General features: G+C 39.5%; 1 protein-coding gene across 1 annotated transcript in view; it reads left to right on the forward strand.

Annotated features, from left to right (window-relative positions):
• Nucleotides 1–300: 300 nt before the first annotated feature.
• LOC132515516 (uricase) overlaps nucleotides 301–12,824 on the forward strand; it is a 34,870-nt gene continuing 22,346 nt past the window's right edge. The window contains exons 1-2 of the mRNA XM_060141920.1: nucleotides 301–498; nucleotides 11,464–11,682. Coding sequence (XP_059997903.1) covers nucleotides 301–498; nucleotides 11,464–11,682 — 417 coding nt within the window. The remainder of the gene's footprint in view (nucleotides 499–11,463; nucleotides 11,683–12,824) is intronic.

Below are 12,824 nucleotides of genomic sequence, written 5' to 3' on the forward strand. Positions count from 1 at the left end.
TGGACAGGAGGACTCTGTATTGATAAATAGATGTTGAATAAAATCTGTTTCATGGTTTTTCCCTTATGATTGTCTCTCTGTGAGTGAGAGCAAATGTTTGTGGTTCAGACATTACACAAAAATGACAAAACTTTATATCTTAGTAATAATTAGGATCTATCACCTGTAATATTCTCTATCTTAAGGAAACATTTCCTAAAGGGTACTTCAAAGGCTTGCTTCAAAGAAAGAGCAAATTCAGTTGTATTTTACTGAAGATGTTTACATAGCCTCTCCACCTCCTGGTTTTAGCCACTCAGCATGGTGCTTGACTCCAAAGAGGCCTTGGTGTCCAACTGGTTGCAATGCAATCAGGTAAACATATTGACCGCTCATGCTTCAGATCAAATAAAAATGTTACAAGCATCTGTTTTGCCCAAATTATTCTTTCCCATTCTTGAAACTGAATCTGAAGTTGAAGGCAAAGGGAAAATGGCTCCTTTCCATGACTATACAAAGGTGAGACCATTCTCTTTTTGGAGGAGGGAAGAAGTAGATAGGCATATGAAAACATTTCTTTAAGTGCATGATGCCTTTGAATCAATTATTAAAGATGCTATAATAATAAATAGCAGTTTACTTTATGCCTGAAAGTCATTATGGCTCTGATCTGTCCCTTTGCTTATGGATCCAGATCAGAGTCACTTAGGGATTCAGACTAAATTGGACCCTTGCAAACTGGATCACTTCTATGGTTGAGCTGGTGTTGTTCAGGATCCTTGGGGTTCATAAAAGCGAAGGGCTTAGAGCTCTTTCTCCTAAAACAGAATTTTGTGAGGAATGTTATGGGCCACCTGCCCACATTTTCCTGTGGTGCTGGCAAAAAGGGACCTCAACCCAAACCTGCTAACTAAGAATTCTTCCAGTTGGGCTCAAGAATCTACATTATTTACAAGTTTTTTGGTGATGCTGCGGCACCCTAAACTTTGAGACTTAATGCCCTGAGGCCAACGTTGTGCTGTATCTGGTTTCACAACCTACCGAACTGGTACACAGAGAAGCATTTTTCTGACCATTCCTCCATGGGTATCATTTTATTTAATGTATGTGTTTACTGCACTCAGAAAAAAAGGATTTCAGCAACCCCAAAATTTCATCAGTTTTTAAAAAAATTTCATAGCATGAAGTTTACTTTTCTAAGTTAAAGTGGAATAAATTTAATTTTATCTTGTGATAACTTTTGGTATTATAATGATAACAGGTGAGTACACTAGGCTTAGGATTCATTAATTCATATACAGAATGCAAGCAACTTGTTTTCATTTATGTAGGCTAAAGAACATTTGTTGACTAGGATATAAAATAATTCTCATTTTCTCCTCATTACACGCTTAGCACAGTGCCTGGCAAATAATAAATGATCCATAAGTGTTAGCTAAGATTATTTTTACTACAACCTGAGCCCTTCCTGTGATTGAGCTGCAGGATATGTGTATTAGGATGGTTTTGCTAAAGTCAATTTTATTTCAAGATCTGGAAAAATGCAATTAGGTTCTTTCCTTTCAGGTGTCACTTTCAATAAGCTTTCTTATCTCTCGTTGTTGCTGAACTGGTCATGCTGATGGTCAGTCAACAACCTTCCTTATGCAATCACTAGGTGTCAAACACTGTACCGGTGGTTGAGGGGTTCCAAGGATTTCAACATTACCCTAAAGCCTAGATTCCAGTCCTGGGTTTTTACTAAAATCAGCAAAGCAATGTCGTGGAAGGAAGCACAGTGAATTCGGTGGATGGAGAAAACACAAACTGAGCAGAATGTTTTTCACATTACCCACTTTTGAAGCCCAATTGGTACAATATTATGAAAATATCACGTCTCCTTCACAATATGATTACCTCTATATAGTAGAACTAGTAGAAAATCCCTTCATTGTAATTTGGCCAAGTATAGTGAACAAAGACGAGTACTTTACTTGGTAATGAGCTTCTTTTTTAATGGTTGAAAGTTTGCATTCATTCATCCAATAATCCTAGAAAATCTCAGTCTTTTTTTAAAATTTAATTAGAGTTTACAGTGTTGTGTTAATTACTGCTGTACAGCAAAGTAATTCAGTTATACATACATATTCTTTTCTTTTATAGGCTTTTCCATTATGGTTTATCATAGGATAGTGAATATAGTTCTCTGTGCTATACAGTGGGACCTTGTTGTTTATCCATTCTCTATATAAAAGCTTACATCTGCTAACCCAAACCTCCCACTCTATCCCTCCCTCAACCGTCTCCCCCTTGGCAAGCACCAGTCTGTTCTCTATGTCCATGCTTCTGTTTCCATTTCATAGATAGGTTCATTTGTATCATATTTTAGATTCCACATATATAAGTGATATCATATGGCATTTGCCTTTCTCTTTCTGACTTACTTCGCTTAGTATGATAATCTCTAGTTGTGAAAATCTCAGTCCTGATCTCTTCAAATTTTGCCTCTTCCACATTCTCTCTATCGTATGTTTCTAGTACATTTTTAATACTATTCTTTAAATTTTTCTTTTAATTGTAGTTGATTTACAATGTTGTGTTAGTTTCAGGTGCACTGTAAAGAATATATATATATATCCTTTTTTTAACATCTTTATTGGAGTATAATTGCTTTACAATGTTGTGTTAGTTTCAGCTCTATGTATACATATAACCCCATATTCCCTCCCTCTTGCGTTTCCCTCCCACCCTCCCTATCCCACCCCTCTATGTGACCACAAAGCACCAAGCTGAACTCCCTGTGCTATGCAGCTGCTTCCCACTAGCTATCTATTTTACAATTGGTAGTGTATATATGTCCATGCCATTCTCTCACTTTGTCCCAGCTTACCCTTCCCCCTCCCCGTGTCCTCAAGTCCATTCTCTACATCTGCATCTTTATTCCCGTCTTGCCCCTAGGTTCTTCATGATTTTTTTTCCCCTTAGATTCCATATATATGTGTTAGCATACGGTATTTGTTTTTCTCTTTCTGACTTACTTCATTCTGTATGACAGACTCTAGATCCGTCCATCTCACTACAAATAACTCAATTTTGTTTCATTTTATGGCTGAGTAATATGCCATTGTATATATGTGCCACATCTTCTTTATCCATTCATCTGTCGATGGACACTTAGGTTGCTTCCATGTCCTGGCTACTGTAAGTAGTGCTGCAGTGAACATTGTGGTACATGTCTCTTTTTGAATTATGGTTTTCTCAGCGTACAACATGGACCTACTGTATAGCACAGGGAACTCTACTCAATATTTTGTACTAACCTACATTGGAAAAGAATCTGAAAAAGAATATATATATTCTGATCCAGATAAAAGTCAATGTTCAACTCAAAAGTAGCTGAATATATATATTCTTTTTCAGATTATTTTCCTGTGTAGGTTATATTACAAAATATTGAGTAGAGTTCCTGTGCTATACAACAGGTCCTTGTTGTTTATCTATTTTATATACAGTAGTGTATATATGTTACTCCCAAATTCCTAATTTATCCCTCTCCCCAACCTTTCTGCTTTGGTAACCATAAGTTTGTTTTCTATGTCTTTGAGTCTGTTTCTGTTTGGTAAATAAGTTCATTTCTAGTACATTTTATGTCTCTTTCATATATTCTATCTCATGTGTGTCTGCATTAATCCCCGATTCTTTATTTGGATCAATTTCCCAGTTCTCTAATTCTCTCTTTGGCAAGATTAATCTGTTACTTTACCTCTTACAAATAACTAGTTCTTTCTTCAGTTGTGTTCAATCTGTTTCTTAATCCACTTATTAGTGCATTTCTAGAAGTTCTGTTGGGTTATTTTCCAAATTTTCTTTGTCTTTTTTTATAGTGCCTTATTTCTTGCTCCAGAGAAGCTATTCAAACTTCTCTTTCATTTGTGCAAAAATATTAAATATATGACTTTTATTTTGTGTCTGATAATTCCAATCTTTGCTGGTCAGACTTTGCTACCTGTTATTTCTATGACTCTCTCTCATGATACTTTGCTACCATGTGTACCTTTGATTTTTGATTATGAGTTCATGTTCCTTAAAGCTTTATGTGTGAGAATTTGAGGTTGAAATAAAGTTGGGTTTCTCCAGACCCTGGTCTGTGCTGGCTTCATCAAAGTGCAGTCATCCTGTGAGGTCTCCTGGGAGTTAGACTGTTGGTTTTATTTATTTATCCTCAATAACTTTTTGAGGTATGGTTTACATACCATAAAATTTTCATATTTAAGTTCAACTTTATTTTTGTTCAAACTGTTAAAAGACTGTTAATATACAGAGTAAAATCTAGAATGTGACAGAAAGTTGAATGCTTGTTGCATCATTATTTTAATGAAATGAGATGAGACAAACAAAATGACTCAGGCATTTGTAAAATAAAGAATTGTTCATGAAAAATGTGGTTAAAGGGAAATATAAGTAGAATAAGTGGAAGAGGACCAGACAGTTTTATTTGGTTAATTCCTACTCATCACTTAGGGGGCTTTGTGGATACCAGTTCCTCCTGGAAGCCATCCCCCATCTCTCTCAATCCAGCTTAGGTGTCCCTTACAATATAGTCCCAAAACCCACTGTATTTTTTCAATTAGAGTAATTATCACAATGTGTTCTAAATACTTGGTTTCTTTTCTGAAGTTCCTCTAGAAAGCAGAGGTCAGCAAACTCCTGTGGGTCAAATCTGGCCCACTGTCTGTTCCTGTAAATAAAGTTTTATTGGAATACAGTCACACTCATTCATTTATGTACTATGTATAGCTACTTTATGCCATAATGGCAGAGCTAAGTAGTTGCAACAGAGATCATACAGCCTGTAAAACCTAAAATACTCTTTGATTCTTTACCAGAAAAGTTTATTCTACTCTAAAGTTTGTTCTACTCTCTATCAGGGCAGAATAGTGACTGCCTTGTTTGCTGTTTATCTCCAGCACTTACCACGGTGCTTGTCACTAGAAGGAATTAAATAAATAGAGATGAATGTATGGATTGAATGAAAAAGGTTTCAGAGACTTCAGTTTTGGGGTTATGCAGATTTTAGAATGAATTAAACCTAATCAGAGAAACAAATAAATGTGGGGATGTAGGTAAAATCCCATTATAAAGAACTTCACTATAATGTTATATCAGGGAGATAGCTGAGTATCATAAAAATAATCAGGCAAACCTGGGTTCCATGCCTGGTCCTACCTCTCATTAACCATGCAGTTTTGACCAAACTATTTAAGCTCATGAGTGTCAGCTTCCTTTTCTGAAGGTGGGACTCATGAGCTGCACCTTTACAAAATGCTATCAGGATTCGGTGAGATGCTGTGTACATAGCCTCCAGCACGTAACTGGTGCTCATTAAATGTTGGTTCCTTCTTACCTTGTTTCTTTTCTATCATGATGCAGTTACTTCTTTGTCCTTGCAGATGGACTGAAAACAGTCCTTTAGTGATATGGTTCTACTGACTACAAAGAAACCTCCATTACTCGTGTTTTCAATGGTGCTGATCCAGAAAAAAGTCAATGTTCAACTCAATAGTGGTGCCACATTGTTGAAGGCACGAAGCTGAATTTTAATCCTGCCCCAGAGGGGAAGCACCCTTCTTTCCTTCCCCTATTTCACAGTTTAAACAAACCTGCAAAAAACACAGAATTCATCTGAGCTTAGAATTTATCTGTAATTTAGAAAAATGACTGAAGTGCTAGAAAAACCAATGGTTTGAGCAGGGGGCATCTCCCAGTTTTGGGTAAGTTCTGCCTAGTATAGTGTAGGTAGAATAACACTGTTCAGTCTCAGTAGGGCCCTTTACACTATACCAGTCTGCCTGTCAGCTGTGTGACTTTGGGAAGCTCACTTAACATCACTGATCTAGTTTATATTAAAATAAGTGTCCTTCCCACCGAATCACAGGGTTTTGTGAGGAATAGATAAGATAATATAGGTCTTTACTGGATAGAAAATTTTTAAATGGTATAGAAATGCAAGTTTCTGCAATAGCCTGCCTACTTCCCTCCTTCTGGGCGGGATCAGAATGCTTCCTTTCTCTCCCTAATGAGTGTAGGGACTCTGACATAGTGAGAAAGAGCGTCACTTTGGGGCAAATGGTCGAGGTACTCCTCCTCCCTCTGTCACCCAGGAACTGTGTGACCTTGGCAAGTTACCTAACCCTAGTGTCTTCCTTTGTAAAACTTGGTTAAGGATATCTGCTTCACAGGGTTCTTGTAAAGGGTTAGAGGAACTCATATATAGAAATTTCCCATCAAACCCTCACTAAATTGTTGCTACTATTATTTTTATTTTCAAGTCTTATACATTAGGAAAGAGAAATATTTCAGGGTATGCATTTCAGTAGAATTTCCTTCCAACTGCATGTTTGGAGGTCTCCATCAATTCTTCGTTGTGAGGTTTTCTGCTCCTATTCCTAGAGGCTCCTGAGACCTTGTTCCAGTTCCCTGCCCTAAGGCTCTTGGTACTATGGAGAGGCTGGCAAGAAGAAAATTAGCATTTCCCTTGGCATTTAGTGATGAGTCTCTCATCCTTTGTAATAGGCAGAAGTATGAAAATAACGGACCACCTGTAGATGGAGTCTTCATTAGGTGACAGATCGCCCTTTCTGCAATAATTATGCATATGAGTCGTTATATTATGCTTGAAACATCTGCTTGACAAGTCCCTTTGGAGCCACACTTTGAACAAAACTCAAGGCATATCCCCCCTTGATAGTAAAAATAAGCCACTCTACAGCCTAAAGCAACATGACATTTGCTAGCAGATATCAATATTTTTCCATCTGAGATTTAGTTGATCCTAAGCAGCCAAAAAATACCAGATGCCTCTAAGATTATTATTCATCATTATTGTTCTTATCTTTATGTATTATTAAGATCCAACAAAGTGATATTAAGATGGTTCATATGAGTGCCCCTTTTTCTCATATTAGTTCAGCGTTTTTCTCAGAAGTCTTCTTGTTCACAAATGTCCAAGAAAATAGCCGGGCAAAGGAAAAATCTAGGTGGAAAATTGAAAGGACTTCTCTAGCACATTCCAAAGATAGAGAGGGAGGCATGTCTCCACGCATAGTTCTTCCATCTATCGCTGCACACTGCAACTGAATTGATGTTTAAATATGTGTGATGGGTCCAAAATAGCTAGCACTTCTGTATTTCCCTCTGTTATGGAGGGTAGAGATATGCTTACAAAAGCTCTTCTAATACTTGAGAGAAAATTCTAGTCATTTTAAAATTAAAATTTAAAAAATTTTCCCTTATCTTTCCTAATATTTTTTCCACCTCAAATCCATCCACTGGGCCTTATAGAGCTTAAGAGACTCCAGGCTAAGAACTCCTAGACCTGTAGTGACAACCTACATCACTTTCAATATGACGTGGAAATAAGAGAACACTCAGTATCTAAGCGAAAATGCGTAAGATTCATTTAAAATCTCTGAGAGTTCTCTCCTACATTACTTGCAGGCAATCGATGATTCTCTATCCCTTTATATTTCAAGACATGTCTAAGAAAAGGGAATTTTTCTTGTGTAGAGCCAAGTATAGATTTACTCCTACTGACATTTACAAGTCCAGAGTATTACTCTAGGAAATTGTTTCCTTTTATGACTTTGTTCCCTCAAGCCACACAAGCCTGAGGAAAGACAACCAAAGTATGAAGGCAGAAGTAGGCCATATCATAGCAGCAGTCTTTGATTTTAGCCACCCTAGCTCTGGATTGGTGTACAGTCTGACTATTGCTCTCTAACAGTAACTGGAAGGACCCTTTGATGGAAAATATGACATATAATTATTATTTATCAATGATAATCATAGCTACATTTATTGAACATTTCTAATTTGCCAGGCACTTTTCTAAGTGCTTTATGTTTTTATGTCCTGTAATCCTCACAGCAATCCTGCTAGATGGGCACTACTATTAGTAATTTTATAAATGAAGAAATTTGCGGCCATTCACAGAGCTAATAGGTGGTGGAAGAGAGACTCACACTTGGCTTGTCTGACTCCATCCTCTCAGCTACCCGCCCACCCTCCAGATGAGAGCAACCTTGGGATTTTACTGTAGGGTTATCTTGGACATGGATCCCTGCCCTACACTGTGTGTTATTCACAATAGGATTCTGGCACCTACTTCCGGTTTCTCAGACTGCAGAACTGGGGAGGTCTTATTGAGGAGAACAGCCTCAGTCTGGCCTGGGCCATTATCTGTTCTGTCAGGTCCTGCTGAGGGACTCTTGGGTGTGTCCCACACCGTTCTTGTTCCATCCTGCTCCAGTCTCAGATGGTCATGTCCTCTTTATTCTTTTTTTTTTTTTTTTTTTTTTTTTTGCGGTACGCGGGCCTCTCACTGTTGTGGCCTCTCCCGTTGCGGAGCACAGGCTCCGGACGCGCAGGCTCAGCGGCCATGGCTCACGGGCCCAGCAGCTCCGCGGCATGTGGAATCTTCCCGGACCGGGGCACGAACCCGTGTCCCCTGCATCGGCAGGCGGACTCTCAACAACTGCGCCACCAGGGAAGCCCTGTCCTCTTTATTCTGACTCTTTTCTCAGTACACATGATTACTCAGCCTTTGCCAGAGCGTCACAGTCCAGGCGGGAGCTTGCTAAAGAGTGCTGACCTCTCCCACGTGTGTCATGCATGAACCCCAGGATAGCTGCACGGTGCTAGAATGCTCTGTCTTATTAGCAATGTGAACACTTTGTGCTGTGTCACTAACTTTGTCTACCTGCAATTCTCCCCTTCCTGGCCCTTTATTCTCCAGCCAGCTGTGCCTGTGATCTCCAGGCTGTGGTGACCAGAGGGCAGAAGTTGCTTTCCTCACTTTCCCAGGAAGAGGAACTTACTGATTGGGGTCTGAGCCGAAGCAGCTTTTCCTGTAATGCAATCTTTGGGGGATTTTCATGAACTATTCCATGTCACTACACAAGAGGTGCAGGTGTTGGGGCAGCATTCGGTCATTCATGATACATTTATTAAGCACCAATTGTGTTCCAAGCATTCTGCTGAGCACTGGGGTTGCCATGGCGACCAAGATAGAAATTGTTTCTGCTTTCATAGTTTACTATTTTTGAACAAATCAGACCCATGAAGAGGCTATTGTAATGTGATTTGATAAAGACTCTGATAAGGCAATAACAGAACATTCTGAGAGCACATAGAAGGGGCACCTACTCCAGACTTGAAGGGCTGGGGCAAATTACCTAGTGTAAGTGACATCTGAGACTCAAAAAAGTTGAGTCAGAAGAAGTTAGGCAGGTAAAGAGATTGGTATAGTTGGGTAGCAAGGAAGAGAAAGAATGTTCAAGAAAGAGGTAATAGCAAATTCAAAGGCCTACAGGCAAAGAAGAACACATGCAGGGCCTGGGTGGCGACAATTAGCTCAGGATAGCTGAAGTGGAGTTTGAAATAGGGTGTGGCAAGATATGAAGCTGAACTGATGAGCAGGGGTTGGGAAATGAAGGGTAGCTATCATTTAATCTTACTCTGTATCTCATGGGTACCACTTGCTTTCAACAGACTAACTTACTTGGGTATTTAGTAGCAGGGGATGGGACTGAGGAGTAATATTTGTTAAGTCCTGCTGTGTGCCGAGGATGATGGAAGGTCTCAGAGACCTTTGGTCTGGGACCTCAGCCCATACCATCCAGGGACCCCAAGCCAGCCAACTGCCTCCCTGGCCCGGGTAGAATCCCTTGCGGTTCGAGACATGCCAGAGTCTTCCTTCTGCTGTTTCCAGCAGTGCTCCCCACTCTAAAAACTAGTGCCCTTAATCAAGTTCCCCTCTGTTATCTCTTCTGCTGCTACATCCACAGCCAGGCCTGACATGGCCACTCTTACTGGGGTTGACCTCACTGTACCACCAGGTACCAGGGACTGAGCCAGCCCTTTCACATTCACTCTAACTTGTAGGGGCAGTTATCTCCATTTGTACAAAGCAGGAAACTGAGGCTCAGGGACATCAAATTATTTGTCACAAGCCACAAAGCTATAAGTGGTAAGGCAGAATTTGGACCTGGTCTGATTTCAAAGCCACTACAATCACACAGCTGTGCCTCTTTCCCTGTCAGCATTATACTTCTTATTAGGATCCTTTAAGTCTGCTCTTTAGGTTTTCTTATTGATACTTTTCTGGAAGATGAGTCCCCCATCTTGGGTCAGATGCATCCAAGGGGCCTCTCCAAGAGTTGTCCCTTACATGTGTCCCTCGTACAGAGGAAGCACTGAATTCAGACACCACAGACCTTCAGGGTATGTTCAATAACCAAGAGCAGCATGCCCTACCAGGCTCTATCCCCAAGATTTAAGACAACCTTCACTACCCCACTTTGATTAAGAATATGACAATAATTTCTGATGTTGGCTAGCATTTTTAAATTCCTCCCAAGGGATTTGGTGATTTTTTTATGCGGGTAGATATTTAGGCAACCCTTGGCCTATCTGAGCATATCGCCTGCATGGGATTCGCAGACGAGGTTTCTTCTTTGTGACCCTCCCCAGATTCTCACTGCATGTTGTTTTTGGTTTACTTTTATTTTTGTCACCTTTTCTCGTTACCATTTTAATGTTAATTTTCATGCTAAATAAAATAGGTTTTCCTGTCCCTCTGCTCCCTCCTGCCTCTTCTCTCAAACACCAATAAAGCCCAGGGACAAGTCTTACAGAGTCTAGCAGTGGAGATGGACGTATTCACTAGCGAGGGCTCCAGCTTCAGACAGGGATACTAATGAATCAGTCACAGGCTTTTATTAAGTGTTTCTTCACTAAAAGCATAGCTTTCCTTGCAGCGATTTGGCTCTGGCTCTGTACTGCTGAAGGTACTCTAGACCCTGTCACTAATTACTCTTCTTCCTGGCAGCAAGTAGAAAAAGCAATTTTCAAATTGTTTTTATTGCTCACAGGGCAGTTTCTCCAGAATACTACTCTCTATAAAAAAGGGGATATAATTATTTCCAGTTAACATAGTCAAAAGATTTTATAGACGAAGGCAGTTTATGTAGTAGTTAGAAGTACACAATTTGAAGTCAACAGACCTGAGGGTGAATTCTTGGCTCTATCCTTTACTAACTGGGGTAAGTCACTTAAATTCTTTGAACCTCAGTTTCTCCCTCTGCAAAATGGGAATAATATTAGTTCATAGGGCTGATATAAGGATTAAGTTAGTAGAGATTAAATAAGAGTAAATAGTTTGGCTCAGGAGGTATGGTTATTATTGTTGTTGCTTATTATTATCAAGAAAGCCATCTACCTGTCTGTCTTCAGGCCAATCTGATATATTTTCATCTTTTCCTTGTGATTCTCTTTTCTCCATACAAATTCTCATTCTCCTTCAAAGGTAGGGCATGACCTTTCTTTCAGGAATACTCTGACTCCTACCTTTCATGATTACATGATAAAATTCAGGTTTAAAGAAATTGCAGTTGACTTTTTGTTTTCATTTAGCCTTCTTCATTAAGATGACTGTTTTCATTGCAGAATGATGAGTTGGATCTTGTCCGAACTGGCTATGGGAAGGATATGGTAAAAGTTCTCCATATTCAGCGAGATGGAAAATATCACAGCATTAAAGAAGTGTCAACTTCAGTGCAACTTACTCTGAACTCCAAAAAAGATTACCTGCATGGAGACAATTCAGACCTCATCCCTACAGACACCATCAAGAACACAGTTCATGTCCTGGCAAAGTTCAAAGGCGTATGTGTCATTCTACTTCTTAGCTGCTGCCCATCTGGATGCAGAAATCACCGTACTATATTATGAGGATACTACTTGCTTATTTCAAGTTCCCTGTACTTTTTAACCCTATTTTTACATTTAAACCATTGAAAAAAATTCCTTTTCTAATTCTAAAAGTCTCAGCTTTACAGAAAATCTTGCTTTTTTTTTGAAACTCACCTCTTTATTCTCTTTTCTTCTTTTTTCCCCATTTGTTCTCTTTTCTTGTTTCTCAACTCACTACAACGTCTTTTAGGCAGAGAATCCTACTTGACAAATTTACATGTTATCTCTTAATTAGGATCATTGGCAAATCAAGGCCCTGAGAAGATTTCCAAATAGAATTTTACACATTTTTGTCATGCAATTATTTGAGTCCTATTATTTTTTTCTTTTAGAATGGTGTGCATTTATAGAAGAAAGTACCATTTCTCTTCTTGGTATTACTCTAGAAGAAAATCAAGTATAAGATACATTTCGAGATCTGTCCAACATTTAATACCTTCCTGATTTTCCCAACTCCGTGACCACTTAGCATCCACATTTGGTGGTAGTTGTACTTTTCAGAAGGGTCTTGGAACGGATAGACTCTAATCTCTTAGCACTTTTACCTCAGGTTTCTCTAAGTGTGAGTGAAACTGTGCTGGACGACCAGCAGATTTCTGGGCAATTCAAGATAATTCTTTTATTTGCTAAGAAGTCTAGAAAGGCAAGAAATGTAGACTGGAAAGCTTCTTTTCTCATGCTTTTGTGTGAAATTCATACCCATATTACACAAAATGAGCAAGCTAATTTTTTTTTTAGAAATTTATTTATTTATGGCTGCATTGCATCTTCGTTGCTGCATGTGGCTTTCTCTAGTTGCGGCGAGTGGGGTCTACTCTTCGTTGCAGTGCGTGAGCTTCTCATTGTGGTGGCTTCTCTTGTTGCGGAGCATGAGCTCTAGGCACGCGGGCTTCAGTAGTTATGGCTCACGGGCTCTAGAGCACAGGCTCAGTAGTTGTGGCACACAGGCTTAGTTGCTCCACAGCATGTGGGATCTTCCCAGGCCAGGGCTCGAACCTGTTTCCCCTAAATTGGCAGGCGGATTCTTAACAACTGTGCCACCAGGGAAGCCCGAA

The sequence above is a fragment of the Lagenorhynchus albirostris genome, chromosome 2 (genome assembly GCF_949774975.1).
Source record: "Lagenorhynchus albirostris chromosome 2, mLagAlb1.1, whole genome shotgun sequence".
Classification (NCBI taxonomy): domain Eukaryota; kingdom Metazoa; phylum Chordata; class Mammalia; order Artiodactyla; family Delphinidae; genus Lagenorhynchus; species Lagenorhynchus albirostris.